Here is a 24456-nt window from a genome sequence, read left to right as displayed (position 1 = left end):
GTTGTTTAAAACACATTAAAACCAGGTTAGGTAACATTAACCTTACACTTATTTCCTTGGTTGCTCCCTCATTACAGTTACTCTCATGTGTGGGTTTGATGAATGACAGTAAAGGCTGTTTTATGAGCAGTGAGAAACACATTAAGCGTGTGTACTGTAGTTTGTTTATTTTAATAGCTGAATAGAATAGAGCTGAGAGTAGTTTGCACTTAAGAGGTCAGTCAATGCTTTAATACAACCAGACCCATATTTGCAGCCTCATTAAAGCTTAATCGGAAACTCTATTGTTTAGTAATAGCATTTCCATTCATAAACGGCTTTTGGTTTCCTTTCAAATATGCAGTCCCTTTGCTTTCTTTGGGATATTGAAAACAGCATGTTGTTGAAATTGTACTACTTAAGACCAAATTTCAATGGCGTATTTGAAGCATGAAAAGTTGTTTTGCTTCCCGGCGTTGGGTGAATTTTTACAATGTATTTCACCGAGCTGCTATGTAAGCTTTATATTTCTTGACAACAATAGTGCAGTTCTTCTCCCATGTGTATAAATTATGTTTGTCATTATAAACATACAGATAATGGCAGTAAAACTAGTAACAAAACTAGATAAATTGACTCGAACAGTTTTAGAACAGTCTATATCTGTATCAAAACTAATATTAAAGGAACTACCATTGCTTGTAGTGAAAATGAATGGTGTTTTTATTTTTATTTTTTGTCCTTAGTATCAAAATCAAGTTTAAAATCTCAGTATCATGACAGCTCTAATACTCATGTCTCCTCCTGTAAGTCCTGCCCAAATGAAAGAGTGGATTTCAGAGTCCCTGGCTTCCCTTCCATCTCTAATGCTCTTTGAACTGGTCTGGAGGCTGGCTTCACTTGGAAAGACAGATCTGCTGCACTGGAACCGTCCACAAATGTACAGCTACTCCAGGACACAAGTGGTTTCAAAACTGCATCCCATCTGCTTTGTAGAGATTACAATTTCGGTCTAATTTGCTTGTAAGAGTAAAATTGAGCATTGCGTTTTTGCTAAGTGGTGCGTCAAACAAAGCTCATAGTGGCTTTTTCCATATTTGATTTTTTATTTATTTTTTTTGTCAAAAACATCTGGTGACATGTTTTTATTTAAGCTTGTTTAAATGATCCTATATCTGGTTTGGGCCATTCCAGTGATCAAGACACATGGTTCCACTTGTCCTTGTCTTAAATTGTCTACACTATAACCCATCTCTTAATAGTAGCAACTGTTGTAACCCCAATTAAACTGGTGTATTGCATGAACAGAAATCAGGGCTGTCATGTTTTCTATGCATATACATTTGTGAGTTGTTTACAAAACCTTAAAGGTCCTATATCATGCAAAACTGACCCCTTTGAAAAAGTTACCTCCTCAAAAGTATCCCTATTGTGTTTTGTTTCATTCACACATTGCTGAACTGCTGAACCGGTCCAATTGATCATAAGCAGTACTTTTAACAGCAAATTAAGCTATTTCTACCACTATAACCTCAAACATCACATTGCATTGTGATACAGACCTTAAATGAATGTGTTTCAAGTCTTATTAATATACAGCGGCTCAGTCAAACCAGTGTATAAAGCATCACACTGCACTGATCACCGGTCTGTGGCCTTCTGCTTCGAACATGTTTTGAGATGTGTCCCTCGATAAAAAAAAGTTTGGGCACCTCTGCTCCAGAATAACCTTAAATTCTTGCTTTTATTTATTTATTTATTTTCACCTTTTTGTGCAGTTGAGATTGTCAATAGCCTCTCTAATGTTTGCTAGTGCACAGAGGAGTAGAGCAGTTTCAATGAGGCTAAAACAATAACTGGAAATACTAATAATAACTTCAAAGTTAGGCAAAGGCTGAATTGATCCAGATGATTCTAGTGAAGGTGTATTGAGCTCAAAAACACAGTGGAGCATCACTTGAACAGACGATTTGTGTTTTGAACGTGTGTGAATGAAACAAAACACAACTCCATGTATGCTTGTGATGAGGAAATATTATAACATATCAAAAATAGTGCAATATAGGCCCTTTAAATACGCATTATGTAGGACATGTAACTATTTGCTTTGGTCACTCTGTAAAAATACCTCAGGTCGGTGCCCCGTGTGTCTCTTTGGTCCTATATCTATGTCACTGTTAACCGATGATAATGGTAATCTATGAATAACAGACCAATTACCAGGGCAGATATTGGTACAAAAAACCCTTAATCAGATGTTCTGTCTTGGTGTAGATCAATGTGAAAATCTATTGATTGTTTTGAAATGACATTCGGTGCTACATTTTTAATTAGGTCCATGTGAGAGAAAATGGCTACACACTTTAACATCAGTCATTTAGTAGATCAGAAAGACAACGTCCCATCTTTATGAGAACATGTTTGTCTAAACTGTTGTAAAAGGTTTTCAAAAATAGGAACAGTAGTAATAACAGTAGATGCTGGAGATACATTTAGGAATTAATAACATCGAAATTATTGTTTTTGTAGTGTGGCACATCCATATAATTTTAGGGCTACTTGAACGTCAGTCAGACATTTACTATGAGAGTAACTAACAGAAAAAAAAAAAGTTAATAGCTAATAATAATAATAGTTTGTGATTATAACTGCAAGTCAGCTCTTTCTGGTCAGATTGTGTTAAATTAAAACTCATCTTAAAGTCTAACAGAGCCTCAGAATAGAGCAGTGCCTATAGTTAGCATCACACTCCCAGAGAATGTGAAGAACGTCAGCTGGAATAACAGTAGACTTTGGAGATACATTTAAAAAGTAATAATATCAAAATTATTGTTTTTGTGGGGTTGCACATTCATTATATTTTGAGTGTTACTTGATCCTCAGCCAGAACTTATGAGCATATTTGAGCCCACTTTGGACGGAATGTTAAAATATTGTCTGATAATTGTCATTTTAACTCTATCGTCCACCCCTAAAGCTTCGTTTTAGCAACAGTGGCATTAATAGTTCTGTTCAAGTTTGAGTCAAATGTTATTTATGACCTGGAAGACAGTGTAACAGTGTAGTTTTAAGGTAGCCTCTCTGTTGCTAAATATCCCCAGCCTTATAATAGCAGTTAGCAGTTTGGTACCATAATATAAAATACAAAACCCCTCCATTATGGTAATTAGACAAACTTTGTAACTTGATTTAAGCCCACAGATTACTTGGCTGCACTTCTGCTGACCTCTTCTGCAGGTGCATTGACTAAACCCATTAACCCTGTTCTTCCAATATATTTATCTCCGTCTGTGCCTGGGCTTGTGAATGGTGGTTTTGTAGCTGCTGCACTAACCAAATGCGGCTAGCTCTCCGCAGACTTGGGTCGGAGCCCAGACTGTGTGGGGGTCCCATGAGACTAGAAGGGTCCCAGCAGACAGTGTTTGGGATAATTACGGCAGCGCTGGGGTAGAGGCGTGATCGCACAAAGCTCCAATCCAGAACTTGTCCTTACTGTGGCTTTTTACTCTGACAAAGCATATTCTTACTTGAAAAGGGATCATGCAATTTGAATTGTTTCACAACTGAAGAATTGTTTTCGATTTGTAGTCATTTTACTGAGATTTTATGAAGCTCGCAATCTTGTTGAATTGTGATCTAATTGTTTTGAATCATCAGTGATCAGTATGGGGCTTTTCTTACTTGAGTGGTAGACTGTATACAAATAACCCTAATGTCAGAAAAAAAACAGTAATATTGCGTAATTTTCTGAATGTGGCTCATCATCTGCACGATTCCATGGAAACAGAAAGTTAAACTCATACTTTCTCCATAGAGACAGTTTAATACTGTCAAAGATCATAGCCAGAAGAAGAATATTTCCATGGAAACAAGCGGTGGTGACAGTCCTCCAGGCCAAGTACGAGTCAGGTTTGTGCAAGCCCTCTCACACTCTGCAATAAAAAAAACATCTAAAGTGAAAAAAAACAGCATTATTTTATTTTTGGCTAGAAAGTTACGCAGTGGGTCTTTAATCCTTAAAGGGCCCATATTACGCCATTTTCTGATCTGTGTTATAATGTTGTTTCCTCATCAAAAACATACCTGGAGTTATATTTTATTCCATTCACACGTTTAACACACAAACTCTGTATATTTAGGCCGAGTTCTTCTCTCAAACAGAAAACACTGTTCCACCTTGTGATGTCATGAGGTAATACAGGAAGTGCTCCAATATGTTTTTAAACTCCATACACCTTCATTCTAATCATTTGGATCATTTAAGCCCTAGAACTGCCCATCTCTACTGAACAAAAGATAAAAGGTAGATGCTAACTTGAAAACTACTGCTTCATGACATCACAAGGTGGAACACAGTATTTTGAGCTTTGTAGAAAAAAATACTCAAAAATGTGTGAATGAAACAAAACACAACCAGGTATGTTTTGATAAGGTAACAACATAATAACATGGCTTAAAGCTCACAAGAATCCATTTACCATATTATAGGACCTTTAATTAACTGTCAAAATACCTATATCTACCAGTAATAGTAAATTAGCTAGTCCATCTTTGGGACCAATAGCATACCTTGCTGCAAGTCTTATAAGACACCATTAGCATAAAACAGGTCATGGACAAAGCCCAAAGAACAGGTCGTCCGTGCTCCTCCTCCACTGTCACGCTGCGTTTTGAATACTGAACATCTCTGCCCTCAAAGTCCCATCACTTCTAATTGTCTCTACGCACCTTCCTACCTGCATACATTTTATTCTATCACCTTTTCTTAACCAAAGCAAACAGTACGTCCTTATGTAGCCTCGTCTCACCTCCAAGAGTCCGTCTTTAAATAATGGTTCGCTTCGAAATATGACCCAGATCTGAGGTTAGCTTTAGCTGTCAGTTTAAACACGCTTCCCTCATTAGCGCTGCACTGTGAAATTAGCTGGTGATGGTGAAAGACTGCTATGGATATTACAATATGTAGTCTGATTTGATTTGCGCTTCCAATGGGTCCAATTTGAGCGGTCTGGAGTCTCTTTCCCCACATGTACAAATCCAGAGCTGGTTACTTATGCATCAGAAAACAGTAGGGAGTCGATATAATGAATACGCCAATAGACATAGGCTTAGGTGGGGTTGAGAGTACAGCATTGTTAGCATATGGTTAAAATAGTTAAAACGAGTCCTTAGATAGAGTTTAACAGGAGAGCACGCATTGCACTGGTAAAATGGAAGAGAGGGTTGCAAACTGGGAGGCACAGATGTCATTTAAATAAGCAAACAGACTGGAATTGGATTTTGTTTGAAAGACTTGTGGGTCCATTGAGTTGGTGGTTGTTTAAATATATATGAGGGGAAAAGAAGTGAATTGTCTGAGTTTCGTTTAACGCGCTGCTATTGCACTTTTGAATTGTGTAATAGGGGCCAGATGGGGTTTTCACTTACTGCTTTAAAGCTTGCTCGATCCCTGACGTTTCTCCCAACACTGTACAATCGTATCAAGATTTGGGGTTTGTAGGAACATGTTGATACTTTGTTGTGACTTTATGTCGGGGGGGTTTTCACGCATGGCTTTGGTGGAATGTTCATCAGTTACCATGGTGACATAATACACACATTAGCAAACCCAGCCTGGTTAGATTTTAGATTGTCTGAAAACTCAACTTGAGAAAAAAAAAAAAGAAAATGGATTTAAACAACACATTTTCTGGAGCCGGTGAACTATTTGAGCATCCAGGGTCTTGTTTAGGTGTTTGATGTTCAAAAAACGCTGTCTATGTGCGAGAGACTTGTTTAACAGCGCGAATCAGCTCACCTGTTGTAGTTCCAACTATGTCAGCTCTGTCTGGTCAGATTTTGTTAAATAAAAACTCATATTAAAATCTAACAGAGCTTCAGACAGAGCAGTGGCAATAGTTAGCATCACCCCCAGAGAATGTTGAAGACATCAGCTGCAAAGTATCATATATTTAATTGATTTATTTATTCATAGTTGGATGGTTTAAAGTTACATCAGACTTTTAGTGTATGTCTGTGTTGTCCCTCAGTCATCCAGGTCCATAGGAAAAGACGAAGTTAAAATCTGTCAACTGGACAAATCGTTAAGATCGAAGATGTTTTGCTGCACATCCAAGCCGTTTCTTCAGTTCTGGTCACATTGCCGGTGGACACTGCCTTATATCTCTCAGGAGGGAGGGGCTAACCACACTGAAACTGTAAACAGCTGACACTACCCTATTCAACTTTTAACGACCCTGCTATTGTTCTCTTTTCGTGTATGCTTACTTTTGTTTCTAGTTTCTAGAACAATAAGCAGCTACTAAATAAAGAATAATTATATACAACATGACAACTGAATTGTGTCAACTGGACTAAAGCTTTTAAGAGTGAATACGTTTCATCACTCAACCAAGTAGCTTCTTCAGTTAAATATCCGTCTGAAGGGAGCGACTACAGTACTACAGTATCTACTCTAAAACTAACATACCCTATTTGTTCACAGTTTGTTGAATTACCCTCAGGTATGAAGGGGTGAAAAGGGTATGCTAATAGGAGTTAGATGACCCATTAGTGGTGTGAACGAGTATGCAAAATGTGGCTCAGGTGAGAGTTCACACCTTAGGGTAGTTTAATGAAGTTAACTAATAACAGAAACTCCTTACTGTAAACAACTAGGGTGTGTTTGTTTCAGTGTAGTTAGCTCCTCTCTGTCAGAACTGAAGAAGCTACTTGGACAGTTGGTGAAACTTTTGCCCACTTGACAGAATTAAATTTTCAGCATCTTTGCGTTATAGTCAGTGTAAGTGTAAAAAAAATAAGAAAACATTTGTGATCCACCCTACCTGAGGGATTACACAGACAATAAACAACATGACTGTGATATATACTCCGAACACTTCCCAAATAATCCTTGACTGGTTCTGTTATGTCACCTCCGCCCGTCCGCCGCATCTTAAGCCTTTAGACAAAGTTTGCCTCATGCATATTTAAACAGCGGTATCTATGTGTACAGTGCGTTTTGGAAATCCATCACTCGCGATAGTCGCCAAGGTGACCATCATTCACATTCACGTCTGTCCAAGCGTGTCCTCCAGCTGCCCTGATAAGACTTCACCAGTGGAGCCCAGCGGAGCGCTCTCATCCAGACAACCTTCAGCGCTCAATTGCACTTTGAAAGCAGTGGCAGGGTTCTTTCAGCCAGATAAGACGGAGCACTGTTTTAAAGAAATACTAAGACCTTGTGGTGACATTGATAACGCGGTAAAGAGAGGGAAGATATAAGAGCTGTTGAGTTTGCTGTTGAAACTTGGAGAGAATTGGGTTAGAAGGAAAAGTATGTAGCAGATCACAATTTACCCCCTATGTGCTTACTTATTAGAAAATTGTTATCATTTTGTTGGTTGTGTTTGATCAGCTCAGGGTCTTTTTACTCTTTTTACTTGGGGTCTACTGCATGTGGTATGAACGATTATGCAAAATATGACTCAGTTCACACCTTAGGGTTTTTCAATGGACTTAACTTATAGCAGAAACTTTTTACTGTCAACAACTAGGGTGTGTTTCAGTGTAGTTGGATCCTCTCTTCAGACACATATAAGGCAGTGACTTACCAGAGCCCTGTCAGAACTTAAGAAACTACTTGGACAAGTAGCAAAAAAAAAAGCATTATATAAGAGTAAGTGTGAAAAAATAAGAAAACGTTTGCGTTCAACCCTACCTGATTACACACACATGCAACAAAGGGTCTACAGCTAGTACGTCATATCTGTAAAAGCATGTGGTTTTGGTTTGACTATTTTTTAAATGACACTGATTAAAGGTCTGTCTTCACAAAACTGAAATTGGAAGATTTTATTTTTATTTTATTTTTTTAGTAAAAGGAAAATCATGACTTTTCTTTCACATCACTCAGAACTAATGTGAGCAAAAGACCTTGGAGTGACATTGATAATGCGCTAGAGAGAGAGAGAAGAGAGGAGTTTTAACAGCTGTTCAGTTCTTGATTGAAACTTGGGGACTATTGGGTTTAATGCTGGACGATATGGTGATAAAAAGCTAATCATGAAGTCATCCCTGTGTCATCCATCTGCTATTATGGTCATTTTGTGATTCTCTTTGTCTCTGTTTGCTCAAACATACTTTTCCCCACCAGCTGGATTTAACCAATCACTGTGAACTGTGGATTTTCGAAAGAAGCAGATTGTTATTTACCTCTTAAGGGGTTAAATCGAAGAATACAGTAAAAGTGTACATGAATCATGATAAAATTGAAACTGAAGAAAGTTGTGATTGGATTACAAAGAGAAAGCTGTGAAAAGCATGTAGTGGATCATGGTTTACATGTGTGCATCTAAGAAAATGTTTACAATTTTGGTGATCTTGTTACCATGATAATGTACATAGATGTTTTGCTAGTTGGCTAATTCGGTTGTATTTATCTTTGGTATTGGTTCATTTAATTTCAGATGGCATTATTATACTTTGTCCTGCCATTATAAAGAAAAACCTATATAGCAACCTCCAGTGCGTTATTTAAAGTCTTACTGTTTTTGTATCTGTGCAGGTGGGAGTGGTACTGCACTACTCGTCTCTGTCCACCATGTTGTGGCTTGGGGTCACGGCTCGAAACATCTACAAACAAGTGACAAAGAAGCCTGTGCAGATTCAAGATGGTGACCCTCCACCTCCACCTCCCTCGCCGCTACGACAGCCACTGCTCCGGTAAGCCTCCTCACCTAACCCCATAGCACCCTCCTACACCTATACAAATAATACAGTGAGGTACTGCAGCTCTCAGGAGCTTGAGCCCAGAAAGAATCCTCCCAGAGAGCACAATTAATTTTTTAAACATTCAAACTGCCTGTGATCGGGTGACCAGGCATCTATAGCTTTCACAAAGGTCAGATTTTGTAGGATTTTGTTCTTCTCTTTTTACACAACATGAACAATTAAGCCAATGAGCCCTAGCTCCACTCTAGCAGCATTCACTCAGATTGGTCAGGAGCGGTCATTCGGTACACGTTTCTGACATCGCATGGGTGGGAGGCGCTAGCCCGTATTGAGGAAGTAATACGGAAAAGAAAATTGTTTTTGGGTCCATGCACCAATGAGCACAGGCCTTTGAAAACAATACAATGCCATCTTGGGTTCAGTGAGTTTGTGGGTCTAGTAAATAATTGTAATAATCACGTTAAACATTTGCGTATTTACTTTTGGGACATTTTATGGCAAATTTTGGGACATCATCACATTCTACAATTGGAAAACCACCGATAGGGATGCTGCGACGTCAAGATGTAATGTTACAATTAATGTGAAAAGAAGCATCAATGTAAGGATTATTCATGATTATTAATGCTATCACCAAACAGCAGTGAAATTCTTTATTTACATCCATTCAGTGTCTAATGCATCACTACTCCTCGAGCTTTATGATCAAACTTTTTCAATAATTAAGTAAAGTTAAGGTATAAACAGCCAGATAAAAAAGCACTTTACATTTAGGTTCTAAACAGTAGCGATAGCCAGTATGCTATAGGTGTGAGAGCACCCATTAGGGGCCTGAATGATTATGCAAAACATGACTCAGGCACAGTTCACACTTAATGCAGTTCAGCAGACTTCCCCAACAAACAGAAACTGTAAAATATAAGTGTGTTAGTTTCAGTGTAGTTGGCTCCTCTCTTCAGGGAGAAATAAGGCAGTGTCCACCAGCAATCTCACCACAACTGAAGAAGCGGCTTGGATGAGCAGTGAAATGTCTCCACTCAAAAACTTTTGTCCACTTGACAGATTTGAATTTTTAGTTTGCTTTGGATCATACCTGGATGACTGAGGGATTACGCTGACATCTGAAACCCAGCAATACTCTGACATGATTAACTGGAATTATTGCTTCAGCGAATAATCTTGACATCCCTAGCACGCAGTTTTAATGAAATTGAAATTGTGATGCCAATTATTGTACTAATCAATTACATAACTGGTATAATCAAGGAAACAAAAAACTACTAATTAAATTTTCTTCTGAAGGATATAAGCTCTTGTTCTGCCACTTAAAACCTGGAGCAAAACCATATTGCTACAGTAAATATAGATGATAAACGATAATACTGAAACTAATTTATGCCACTGACACAATAACCCAAGAGCAGATTTAAACCACAAAAACTATTCTAAATCTAAAATATTGTGTAAAAAAAAAAAAAGAAACAGGAGCTGCAATAGATAAACAGCAAAATTAAAGAGTTTAGCACTTAGTCTGCATCTGTATTGGGTCATAGAAGTTATTTATTCAACCTTCTACAGCTCAAATCTTATATGGCCAAAAAATAACTATAGATTTCCAAGTACTGCAAAGAAAAAGTACCCACAGTAAATATTGATGGCAAAAAAATATTGTTCCCCCTTTCATGTTGAACGATAAGCCTATATAGTAATTATCATGACAAGCGTAGTTATAAAGCAAATGTCCAGTGTCAGACCCCACTTACCCCCCACACTGGAGACAGGGGCAGAGTTTTGTCATAGCGCTAAAGCTAACAACAACTAGCAAGCTAATCGTGAACTTCTTGATTCTCTGACAATAAATGGCTCTCTAATTAGATGCAGACAGTGTACAGCAAACTTATTTTGACCTCAAGAACTGCTTATGCACTATATCTGTACTGGGGAAAGACAAATATTGCTCAAATACATGAAAAATATTGAGTACAAGACTTTTAATTGGACTTGTTGGTGCTTATTTTGTATGTATGTATTTATTTAAATCAATATAGGCACATGATTGGACCTACCTGTGTAGCCTAATCAGTGAAAGATTTTCACAGAGCTTAGAAAGTCATGTTTTGTAGCTAACATGTTTTATATACTTGACCTTCATATGACTTCACCTACACAGTGTGGCTGCTGCTTCCAACAGCACTGAAAAACCTGGCTTTTGATATTGATCTTGAGTTCATTTTTAGTTTGCACATAGTCACCTAGATATATGTTCTCTTAAACCTGCAGCAACTTGTATTTGTTTGTTTTTCTATAGCCTTAAATTGAATCCTGTGTTATTTTATGTGTGGCTAACTCCTCTCATCAGAGTGAACCCAAGCGTAGTACTAACACAGAATGGGCTTTCAGTGGTGATTTATACTGGCTTATGTGTTTTCTTCAGATATTCGTTGGGTCCTGTTACTTTCAATGGGTAACTGCAGCCTCTTATAAGAAGTATAGTGTCTTGTTGCAATTACATTGTAGATTGACTACTTATACGCTTTACGTATGCCCACGTTGAACTACTTATAATGTGCACAGATGTCCAAACTAAATATAATTGTACTATTCTGGCAATACTAAATACCAAAGTTGGGTGAAGGAGGCAGCAGTCTAAGTGTGAATGCCCAGACTTCACTTTCCACAAACATTTCCTACATGTTGTCTCGGAGAACTCAAGGCATTTCCAGGTCACAGAAGTGTACTCTCTTCAGTCTCTCAGCTGACGCCTCTCAACATGGATGAGCAGCAGCACTACTCCAAGCTTCTTTCGATCACAGAGGTCCTCACTCTAGATCTCTAATGATCTGGATGCCTCAGATTGGACGCCTCTAGTTGGATGACTCTAGTTGGATGACTCTAGGTGGACGCCTCTATGCAGATGTGTCAGACACACCCCTGATGCCCCAGTGTGAATGCACCACAAGGGTTAGCGCCCAGGCAGTGGAGGAAACAAAATTTGACTCACATACCCTGGCAAGAAAAGAAAAAATTCAAACATAAAGTTGGTTTCCAAAACTATAATTTTTATTGCATTGTAAAAATGTAAAAAGAAAAAGAAACAAAACTACTAAGCTAAAACTACAGCTGCCTTGTCATTGCTTGAGTTGGAACCCTGTCTGATTTGGCACTAGTTTTCAGAGTGCAAAAACTTTAGCTTGAGTTCCTAGTAACATAGTAACAATACTTCAGTTTTGAGATTGAGATTTATTCGACCAAATTATTCTTGGAATATAAACTTTAAGTGATAAAAAAAAACCAAAAAAAAAAACCCCAAAAAAAACAATGTGTTTAAATTGTTGACAGATCATTTTAGTTTCTCTTTAAAAGAATAAACTGTGAAATAGTACTTTGATATACATTTAAATTGAGCACAGTGGACAGAACACTTAATATTAAAGTGTTAAACGAGTTTAATTTAAAAGGTGCCAAATTAGGACATGACACATTATCTTCCGGTGTTTGATACAGAAAATGACAGGAAATCTAATCTTTTCAAAGCCACAGCTTGTGTCTGAAAGCTTGTAGAGTTGTACTGTGCACTCTTTAAATGAGACACTGACGAGAGTACTGAGTTAATTGTCTTTAATCAGAGTAAAACCTTGGGAGGCCTGTTCTTGGTTCACGGTGACATTCAAAGGTGGACTCTGCTACCTAGCAACACAACCACACTGTACAATGGACTATCTCCCTGTGAGTAACAGCGAGATGTACGAGCTCAAGGAGGACATAGCATTTATACTGAATTTGTATCTTATCCCACTGTTTTTGTTTACCCATTTAATATGACCATTATAAAGAAGGAAATTAGAACCATACATCAAGGTTAAAGGTGCACTGTGGAACTTTTCTGGTAACGAGATCACCACTTGTTTGTTTGAAGAAAATATTGCTTTGCCGACAATATTTCATAGTACAGCATCAGCTGGTTCTATGTGCCATTTATTCAACTCCCAATGCATTAATTGCTCAAAATATATTGAAAAAACATAAACATGTATTCTCCATAGAGCTGATCTGCAACATCTGTTTCTAGTCTCCGTGAAGATCCATTTACTGACATACTGTGGAATGTCCCAGTCAAAGTAGTGACATCTTCTTGGAGACAAGCAACTGGCTGCCCCTCCACCAGAAAAGTTACATAATAAACATTTAAACATAATTTTGGTTCTTTTATCAGCACACAATAGTCTAAAAAGTGGTGTCATTTTTCAACAAGATCAGTATGGCAAATTTATTATCCCAATCCCTAACAAATTATGATGCGATTCAATATTTTTAGATTTTTCTGTTTCTCATTCAAATACAATGAGTCAAGTTATGACATTCACAACTTCACAACTCCATTAGGCCAAGTGAAGAGCCATTATCCCTCATGTCTCTTTAAGGTAATCCAGCACCAAGAAACACATGATTGAAAGAGAAATCTTACACAACCTGTTTCCATGGCACCATTAACACTCCAATAATTACCCCCATCACCTAAAGGTAACACGTTATCACCAGTCTCTATGTATTTAACCTGATCTATCCTCGCTGTGATGGAGAGGTTCTGCGGGTCTCTGCTTCCCGACTGAAAGATGCTAGTCCTATACATGTGTCTTCTACCTTAATCATGTGCAATACTGCTGCACTACTTCACCGTTTGGTTGTCTCCATGTTATTGCTTTGTTTCTCAGAATGGCATTAAATAATCTTTTATATTCAATTGCAGGTTATTGCTTTAAAAAATACATTGAAAAATATGCATTCTTACTGTGAGCGCAAAGTCACCTCTCTACGGATGTGATATGTAACTTAAATTGGTTTTCATAGAGAAAGATGAAGTTTAGCACCATACTGAGGAGTATTCTGGGTAATGCAATAGTTGTTTGATGGAGACAAGCAGGTGGTGGACCCTCCTGCACATTTAAGGAGAGAAAAACATGTAAAACTCCACCCATTACCACATTTTAAACAGCTGCTAAGCTGGACAGTGCCTGGGGTGACTAGAAACACCTGGCTGTAATTGGAGCAGTCTTGTGTGAAGTCACATAGTACTTGAAATGGCATTGGACACTCGAGCCAGGACAAATTCAGTATTTGACTTGTTTTTTAATAGAAAGATGCAAATATACATAGTTTTGGTCTAAAATTGCCAAACAATGGCTAAGAACTTTATATAATGCTACTAAAGCATTATATAAAACGCTTAGTAGCACAAAAAAGTGAACTTTGTGTTTTGTTCCACTTTAAGTCTTTTATTTTGTTTTGTTTTTTTGCACATTTTTGATTCCCCTGTTCTTGTACTTCGTGTTGCAACATTGTAATTTCCATCTTCTCTTTATCCTTCTGAGTAGTTTGAGTTCTGTTTCCCTGTCACACTGGATTCTGGGTCTGTCTTCTTTGTTGTGCTCCTGTTTCTATATTTGGTTGGTTGGAGGCAGAAGAGCCTTTGACACGACTCAGGTGGGTCCCAGCGGCTTCAGGAGGAGCTGTTTGGTTTGAGAGCAGAGACATGGAGAGAGCACCATCACAGATACTCACTGTGACGGCTGACTGTTTTTTAAAGAGGACAGGGATTTTGTGCAATTAGAAAAAAAAAAAAAAGATGGGTTTTCAGACAAGGCACTACGACAGGTCAGCAAGGACAACAGTTTGAAACTTTTCATTTACAATACTGACCTAAATATTAAGAAAGCTTTGCACATTTTCCAAAGCTTTTAAAAGTCGGAAGTTCAATCTACATCATTTTCCTGAGCAAAACCTGAGTAATGAATAAAGAGTTTTAAAGTTTTGTTTTATTTTGTAGAGGAGTAACCAGTGAAATAGTGTGACCCTGTGTAGAAATCACTGTGTCTGTGAAGGAAAACAGTATTTTTGATAAAACAATTTTTGAAATTATGAATTGTAAAAGTTGATATACTAAAAGACCAAAATATGCAGATGACGCTGGAGTTGGATTGCATTATTTAAAACCAGAGAAAAGATAAATAAATGCTGATTTAATCCACAATAAGGAAAGTTCAGTGATGTTACAGTCAGAGCAGCAGCAGAAGAATTAAAATATGAAGATAAAAACTGTAATATTTATAGAGACATTTACCGTATTATCTCACAGTACGATAGTATTTTCAGCCTTGTCAGTAAGTCAATCACATTATCATATTTTTAAAAAGAAATAAATAAAGAACCAGTTGTAATTGTAGTAGCATTACCCCATTTTTCCCCCATGTATTTGAGTAAAATGTACTTCACCCCAGTACAGATATATTGTATAAGCAGCTCTTGAGGTCAAAAGTCCACTGCGTGCTGCGTCTAATTGGAAAGCATTTTACTGTCCGATAATCAGGAAGTGCGCTGTTAGCTATAGAGTTTCTGCAATACTACGCACTGGTGTCTGAGTGTTGTGGAAACCGCTCATAAACTCATCACGGTGAATGATTAGGATACTCAGAATGCATAAGGGAAGTGCGGAATAACTTAAACCTCTCAAATTGAACTGTTTTTCACATTTTCACAAGACTGTAAAAATCCTGCTCGTGCTTTTAATTCATTAAAGGTTAAAGTTACATGAAATCTAACATAGTCAATCTCTGTATCTCAGTATCATGTTTTACTGGTGACATTATTAAAGTCCAATCTCCTCTGTAATGTATTCCCCTCTTTTCTGAGAGCCACCGGAAAGAATCAGGCCTATCAGATAAGGAGCTCCTCAACTTTTACAAGCAGCACTTTAAGAGAAAGAGAGAGGGAGAGGTAAGGATGGAGAGGGAGGGAGAGAGAGAAGAGAGGGAGATGGGATAGAGAGAGATGGAGGGAGCGAGAGGGAACCAAATCTCCTCAGACAAGAGAGAGGGAAAGAGAGAGAGAGACGCAGATAGAGCAGCGGGATGGAGACCTGTAAGAGAGAGTGAGAGAGGCAGACGAGAAGAGAAAAGATAGAGGCGGAGAGAAGGTGGGAGAGAGAGAGAGAAAATACCTGCAAGAGAGAGAAAGATGGGGAAGAGAGAGACACCCGCAAGACAGAGGGAGAGATGGGGATAGAGAGAGAGAGACAAAAGGAGATAGAGAGACAGAAGCCAAAAAAATAGCTTTGTTTCATTAGCAGAGGAGAAAAAGGAGGATGGAGAAAGAGACACAGGGAGAGCAGGAGAGGAGCAGATACAGGCAAGCAAATCCCCCCAGAGAGAGAGAGAAAGCGTGAGGAAGGAGGAAATGGCCTGTCCTGTTCTCTTCTTCCCATCATGCTTTGCTCCTGAACAAGATGATTTGTCCTAGGATCGCTGCGGCGTTGATCCGCGATGATTGACGGTAATACTCTCCGTCAGACAAGGCTCGACCAGCGGGACTTAACAACGAGAGACAAATCAATTTACACCTGTGTGAGGGAGAGAAACGTAGAGAAGGAGAGAGGGAGGGACCACCCAGCCCCCATGTTACCTCCACCCCTTTGAGAGACCTTCACCCATGTACCTGTCCCCTCCCACAGAAGTAGTTCTTAAGGGATACTGTCGCTGCCTGATCCACACATGTGCGTATTGTGTTGGGAACATGTTGTTACACAGTTCACTTAAATAAAGTTGAGTAAAAGGGAAGGGTCCTTTGAGGTAAAGGGAAGGTCATACTTGGAAGTTTCTAATCAGCTCAAATAGTACCTCTAATACATAATCAACATGCAATATTTCAGCAAGATCATTTCTGCTATTGTAAAATAAAATAAAATATTATAAGGTCCCATTTATAAGATAATTCCCTTCCCTTTTGCAAAACATTTTAAAAGTAAATAGCTGTGCAAAGAAATAAAAATAAGAATAGCGTTATGTAGTACTATATTTAAACAGCATGGACTGAGCGTTAAAAAGAGCTCATTCTTGTGAAGAATGGTATAAAAATGCCTATGTAATTCCTCATTCATCCAGGAGTTGTCCATAGTAGCACAATTTTCACAGTAGTCTTTCCTATGACTCCTATCCTAAAGGTGCACTATGGAACTTTTGTGTTAGGAGTCTAGCCATATACTGTAGATATAAATGGACATAGACAAATGGGAAGTGATCATGGGTACACTTCTGGCTCCATCAACTCTGGCTCCAATTCACTTTCTATTGAAAAACTGTGGCCCCTCTCTCTGTAATTGCTGCTGTCAGACACGGTATTTTGGTCTTAAACTTCGTATTAACGCTCTCTTGGTATTTTTATTTCGCTATTGTGTCCGTAACTCAAGATATGAACATTAATAACAGACAAATCAGGCGCCTCTTTAAAATAACTGCTAAATAACTGCTAGCCTTGATAAGCTTCTTTTGACTGGGAACAAATACTATGGAAGAAATCACGCTCCCTTAGTCCACTTTTTTTATACAGTCTATGGGTCCACCACCTGCTTGTCACCATGGAGATATTATTGCTTTGTCTGGAAAGTTCCAAACCAAACCTCTGTGTTTTAGCTGTTTCTATATAGCCAAAAAAGGTCCTTGAAAACATGTACTGTATTCCTACTGTGAGCGGGGTCTCCTCTACATAGATCTGACCTGTAACGGTATTGTCACTTGCTTGTTTTCATGGAGATAGACAACATAAATGCCATACTGTGTAGCATTATAGCAATAAAAAATATTTCCATGGCGACAAGCAGGTGGAAGAAGTTTCATAGTGTATTTTTAAGTGACTCCCAGTTCTATTCCAGAGCTATTTTCATTAGCTGCTTGTGTGAGTACATTACGTAATCAGCAGTTTCTTGGTGCCAATGAATTTAAATTAAGTCAAATTTTATGCGTAGACTGCAACAGATTTGAGAGACTTGACAAACCCCGTCCTTATCTCGCATTTGCTATAGTAATTCTGTATGCTATAAATACACTTGTTTAGGTTTATGAGGAATGTAGAAATAGCTGAGTATTTACTGTAAAATCCGCAGACTAACAGTTTTATTTCTACCTGTCACTCAGCACATATTTAATTCCAAAGGCCTTGTCAATAATGAAAAATGAATGCATTCTCTGTTCGGTTGTTAAATGCTTTGTCAGACCTGCAGCTTGACAAAAATCCACTCTCACAAATACGCCGGCTCTGTTTTCCTGAGGTGTTAGTATTTTTAAACCTGGAGAAGCAAAGTGCAATAGGCCAGCAGCTTTTGTGATTTGTATTAGCGGTTGCTGGTGCATAAAGTGAGATATGAGTTAAGACGAAATCTCTCTCAAATCCCACAAAAGCACTGGGTTTGTTTAGAAGATACAGTGGGAAAAGTGAAGGAAAAAGACTAAAAAAGACTCTTTGGTAAGAATTAGGGCTGTCAACATTAACACGGTGACGCATATGATTATTCAAAGAGGCGTTACTTTCAACAGCCTCAAACGAACTCTATGGGTGATGTCACACTCATTTAGTCCAATTCTGTCTATGGTTTTAACATGGACAAGGTTCATTTGGTCTCCTGTCAATTTAGTATATTATTTTTTCATACCAAAGTTCTGTTCATCTTCGTAGCTGACAGCGTCCTCATATTGATCGATCACACATTTTATTTGATTTTATTTTGTCTTATAAAACGAGTAAGAATAGGTTTCAATGTTAATTTCATGAACAGAATCAATACATACTTTTAATAATTGCCATCTGAAACAAAAATAGTCTAATGTCTTCCTTAAAAGTCTGAACTCTGCTCCAAACCACAGGCTTTTACTGATCACCAACCCAACCATTTATGGTTAGACACGACTGAATCTAGATTAAAATTTGATTTGTTGCACAACTCTATGAAAAGGAATTGGAACAAAATTTAAAAAGTAAAAAATAAATACACCAAATAAGTTACTTAAACTTTCTAAAATAAAAAACAAGACCAGTGTTTTTGACCATGAAAAACTTCAGTTCACTTTTAGACAGTCACGCTGTTTGTTTTTTTGTCAGTCTGACTTATTTTACTTCCCCTCTCTCCTCTCTCCTCCTCTTCTCTCCTCTCCGCCTCTTCTCTTCTGTGACTGTTTACTTTGGGATTTGATGTGAAAGAAACACACACAAAGAAACGACTTTTGGCTGCTCCCTGTCTTTTAGGGGCCATAGCAAATATTTTTAAGTCTTGGTATTGGCCATGAGTTTAGTCAACTTTAAAAGGGCATCATTCTTAATATTATTGTATTAAAGTATTACATAAATGGCACTTTGTTGCTTTTCTGTTTGGAGGTTTGCCACTTGCTTGTCAACATGGAAACATGGAGATGCGATTGCTGTTCCAGAAATCTTCCACAATGACATTTAACTTTGAATTTATTAAATTTGTCTCCACGGAGACTGATTTTACTCGTTTTGCACTGAAAAACATACGCCCTTAGTGTGAGTGGACTTGCATGTCCACAAACTTTGACCTTGGCCTCCTCCTGTTTGTTTCCATGGAAATTATGTTACTATAGCTATAATATTCCACTGTTTTGCATAAATATATCTATCTTCATGGATAATATTTTAACTTTCTGTTTCTATGGAATCATGAAGGTGACATGCCACCTCCAGAAAATTACATAGTGGTGCTTTAAAGAGGGGGTATTATGCAAAATCTTTTTTTTTTTTTTTTTTTTAGCTTTCTGTCATTTTATAATGTTGTTCCCTTAACAAAAACATGTGTGAAGAGGTTTTAGATGTCACCCATGCATGTTTCAGTAATTTAGCGATCTCTCCTGGGCCCTATTCGAACCCTCCATACTGTAAACTGTAAGAATCTGTCCAATATTCAGCCCACAATCCATTCTCCCACACAACAGTCCTCCAAGAATATACAAAAGCATGACACAAAACTGCACACAACTTCACAAACCTGATACAATGTGCAGTAGTTTCATTAACAGGATCCACACTGTCTGTGTTGTGCTGCACTGTGAAGGGGAAGTGACTTAGCACGAGGAGCAAAGGGAGGGGGAACTCAGCGCATCAAAAACGAAAGTGGAACTTACAAAACGTGTTGATCATGTTGTTTTGGGGAAATTTTTAAAACAACACACGGTAACATGGTGACCCAAATATGTTATGTGTTATCAATTAATACCACGTAGAAGTAAAACACCCCCTCTTTAAGTTATCAAATGATTTTAGTCTAATTTATCTTTTCACTTGTGTTAAAGGCCACGCATATATCCTCTCATTAACATCACACTGCCCATGAGGTCTTGTATACCGTGCATTATTCAAAAGCTCTTTATCTGAGCACTCTGATCTGTTGTTCAAAGTCACTGACACATGCAACCTTTTGTTTAAGCTGTGAATATCCATTATACTCATTATGCATAACACGGGCTATACTCACCAATGACCATGAACTGTACCGAGACAGTGCTTATGTCCTGGCTCTGCTCCAGACACGGGGAGGCTGTGGAGGTATAGAAACAGAGGACAGAGCTTCGGGGCTGGGGCAGAGGAGACGCGTACTCCCCTACACCATAGCACCAGAAAAAACACTCAGTCTATTTATATCCCATGATTACTGCTCCCGACACACTTAAAACAACTCCATATACCCCACCACTGTGTTTATATCCCAGGGACTATTAAATAAAAGGCAAAATGAGCACACTGGGAAGACATTTACCAGCAGTTTTTCAGATAAAGATAATATATTGTTTGTTGTTGTTCTGTAATGGGTTCAGTTTTTGCAGGTTTTGCAGTGAGAGGATGTTTTATTGGTCATTGGGAAACACTTAAACACTTAAAAGATGCAATTATTGTTTGAAAAAATGAATATTGCATGGAGATTGAGACTTTAATGGTTGTAATTTGCAGAGGTGGGTAGTACTACGTTGCCTTTACTTAAGACATTTTTAAAAATAATTGTACTTATCAGAGTTTTATTACACAATGCTGTTCGTAGTACTTGGTTAATTTGGTTTACAGTGTAACAAAAGATGGTTGTGCAATCCCTCAGTCGTCCAAATTTTATTCTTAGACTTATTTGGTGCTTGAGTAAGTCTACAAGTGACAAAAGTTTTATATTTCGATGGTAAAGCATTTATTTATTGAGCCGATGGTTGTCGATTCGAATCCCGCTTTCGACATAAACATCATTGGTTGAGCGGTCAGATCCACAGACCTACAGGTTGGCGGTGCAATTATAGCTCCCACAGATGAAAGCTGGTGTTGTGTCCTTGGGCAAGACCACTGAAATGAGAAGAAACTAAATCACATCCATCAGATTTTGCGCACTGTTTAATGTTTTGTCCTTCCGATTCAGGGTTGCAAGGTTCCAGCAAACCCAACCCGCACAAGAGCGTATGACAAACCGCCCAAAACCCATTGAACCTACACACGGCTGTATTTTCCACTGTATTTATGAAAGTTGTGCTCCTCTGGTAACACAAACTCCACCTCTCCTCTCTCACACACAAATTGAAGTTCCACAGAGCGCTGATGGCTTTGGATATGAAGATTTGTCACCAAAATTCAGAACTGTCAATAGGATCATTCTTAAATCAGCACTTTTTACATGGAAAATAGCTCTGGCCAAACCCACAGGCAATATTTTTCCTCCGCAACCCAAAGCAGCCCAGTTCTGCGGGGAAAAAATGCATATCTGGCAACCCTGTAACAATGAATCTTATTTGAGTAGTTTCCCCAAATATTGTTTTCTCTTATTTGAGTAATTTCCTGGACTGCTGTACTTTATACTTAACTAATATGTTCAATTAATGTTAGTGTTACTTGAGAACTATTTTTTCTACTCTACCCTCTCCTTATTAACATTCATACCATCATTCATCCTTTTTTGCTGATGGTCTGAAATGTTGGACAGGTTTCTTCAGAGACTATATATTGTTGCTGCGGTTTGACTATGCTATAACTTTGTGACATAAACTGCTCTTTTTGGTTTATTGAACCTGGCACCGGATTTATGAAGTTACATTGTGTTTGTGCTGCATCTTGTCATATTTACTGCATCTTCTCTTGGGATGGTTGAAGCATCTGTCGTCATGGTGAAATTCAAAGTCGCAAAAGGGTCACAGGAGAGGTTTTTATTTGGGACATTTTGCTGCAGGCATTCCAACTTCACAGTCACTTTACCAGGGATGAGTGCTAACAAAAGAATAGTATATTTTAAAGCAGTACATTTTAAAGATTTTAATTCAAGGTGAAGTATCTGACTTTCAAATCTTGAAATGATTAATTAGTATTTTATCTAACTTGTCCATACCTTTCATAAACTCATTGTCACATCGCCAGTAATCATGAATGTATTTTTAGACACACATCTTTTGACATCAAAGCATAGCAGGAGCGGACAACCATCCCAAAACATGTTCTATATTTGGAATTCCGACCACGAGTATCATAGCGACTAAATTCGGAGTGAGGTTGTTGACCACACCTCTGGTTTAGCAGGGAGCGGGCACTTAGCAACGCTGTCAATCAAACCTGCTGCTAACGCTAGTGGGAGAGACCCCGGGGAAAGAAGGCACCTGATTTGTCTGTTATTAATGTTCATATTTTGATTTACAGGCCTAATAGCAAAAGCGTATATATATAACAGTAGAGCGGGTAAATACAGACATTTTAAGATCAAAATGACGAGCCTGATGGCAGCAGTTACGGAGAGAGAGGTGACAGTTTTTCAAGAGAAGGTGAATTGGAGCCGGAAGCACAGCCATGCTCAGTTCTCATTTGGATACCTATGTCCATTTATATATACAGTCTATGGATACAACTGACTCTTCTGGGTTTACATTTGGTAAAATGTTTTACAGTTAAATGTAGACCTTAATTTTGTCACTTTTGTCACGTGCTGATTTTACAACATAATATTTGAGGCTAAAGACTGCTCTAATTTATAGCAAAAGAAAATTTAATTGTCAATTGGACAATAGTTTTGGACTGGGTGATAGAACCAAACTTTAAAATGTATGTTGTACAAGTCCCCACGCCCTATTTTTATGTTTCGCCCCCCCATCAAGTGGCTTGTCGTGCCTTGTAAACTACAAATTATCCATTTAAGTCTGTGATCCCAGTCTACATTGGCCAGTGGTGAAGGTTCTCTGTCCTCAATGAGTAATACCTAAAAAAATAGCTATCACAAACAAATATTTGAAGGATTTCACATATTTTTTTCAGGAAAATTAAATTGTCAGGACAGACATACTGACATATTTTTGTTGTAGCCAAACAAAGATAAAATTGCTGCCCCTCATGCCCCTCTACATCATGGCTGCACGTTCTCCTTGGCTCAGCTTTGCTATGTCGAATGCTCTGGTCTCTCTCATTTATACTCTTCTGTGACGTTTGTGCAAATGGTTTTCTGTTAGAGAAGGTTCCCTGGAGGTAACGGCCCTGACAGCCCATGAATGCCCCCACCCACCACCCCACTGCCCCCACCCTGCTCCGACCAGCCGCCCGCCCTCAGCACCCATGCACCCGCCCAGACAAACATTTTGATTGTAATAGAATTTTTTTTTTTTCTCTTTTTGTAAGCGAGGCGGCTGCTTTGAGACAGAGGACAGATTGCGACAGAGAGAGAGAGTGGGGGAGAGAGAAGAAGAGAGAGAGAAAAGAGAGAGAGAAAACATGAAAAAATCAAGGGGTGGAAAGTGGAAGGAGAGTGGAAGAGGAGAGTAAGAGGAGAGATACAACAGGAGATAGGGGAGAGAGACACGGAAGAGAGAGGAGAAAGAATGGAGAGAGAAAAGGAGAAAGGGAGGGAGAGAGACAAGACACAGCAATGAGAGAGGGAGAGGAACAAGCAGGAGGGGGGAGAGAGGGACGGAGGGGACAGAGGGATGAGAGAAGGCTTATAAAGCAAAGTGAAGCTAAGGAGAGGAAGGTTACCATGGAGGTAAAGGTGGAGATTGAACAGGAAATAGCATATTGGGGAGCGATAAGAAGAGGACAAGGACAGAGCAGGAAGCTGTCATCAGCATATATTTTCATTGTATAAAGGAGACATATTATGCAACAGTGACTTTTAAGAGCTTTTAGTGGGGTTTATAATGGTTTCCCCTCGTCATCTCACTGGAAAAGTTGGATTTGTAATGACAAGTCAAAGTTTTGTTTTGATTAATCTGTCTGTGACCAGCTCAAACTCCATTTTTCTCTTGATCCCAGCTGTTACAAAGACTTAATTCATAATCAACAGATAGTTTATTGAGAATGAGTCAGGCTTGGTAACGCTTTCATTAAGGGATTAGGGTTAGGAGTTAAGGTTAAGACATTATTATGCAGTTACTTGCCTGAACCATTCTTAATAAAATATTTGTTCGTTATGAAGCAAGTCATTTTTTAAGCTTTTTTGAGACTAATTACAGTGTAGTTATTATAAAGTGTTACCAAATTAAAAATACATTCGAGTTGTAATTTCACTTTAGCTTCGTGGGAGTTGTCAGCCTTTATTAGGATGTACAGACAGACCTGTCCCTAACCATTTTTTAAAAACTTTTAACTATTTAAGTCCAAAAAAAAAGAATAATATGTGTAGCTTGTTCATGCAACTCATCAAAACTCCAGTCTGAGTCATATAAGTACCCCCCATGGAACTATACAAACAGAAACCAGCTCTGGGCTAAATCTGGTGTATTCATAGCACTGGCTGGCGATTAATACACGCTGTGCTATTCAAATATATAAACTCTTTAGTGGGAGCTTTTTAAAGTACAAAATGTGCAAGTTCAAAACATGTAACTAGTATTATATTCATGAATGGTAGTTTTGACATCAATACTTGTTTATCAGAAATTACAATATGTTCAAATCCATATAAATAAATCGCCTCACTGCTAGCTC

At 38.3% G+C, this 24456-nt stretch overlaps 1 protein-coding gene across 1 annotated transcript in view; it reads left to right on the top strand.

Moving 5' to 3' along the window:
* LOC117382974 (adhesion G protein-coupled receptor A3) overlaps positions 1 to 24456 on the top strand; it is a 368539-nt gene that overhangs the window by 337873 nt on the left and 6210 nt on the right. Inside the window, exon 17 of the mRNA XM_055227043.1 lies at positions 8525 to 8682. Coding sequence (XP_055083018.1) covers positions 8525 to 8682 — 158 coding nt within the window. The remainder of the gene's footprint in view (positions 1 to 8524; positions 8683 to 24456) is intronic.

This window comes from Periophthalmus magnuspinnatus, chromosome 15 (assembly GCF_009829125.3).
Source record: "Periophthalmus magnuspinnatus isolate fPerMag1 chromosome 15, fPerMag1.2.pri, whole genome shotgun sequence".
Lineage (NCBI taxonomy): Eukaryota > Metazoa > Chordata > Actinopteri > Gobiiformes > Gobiidae > Periophthalmus > Periophthalmus magnuspinnatus.
The sequence above is the reverse complement of the archived record's forward strand: the minus strand, read 5'-3'. Positions and strand labels throughout refer to the sequence as shown.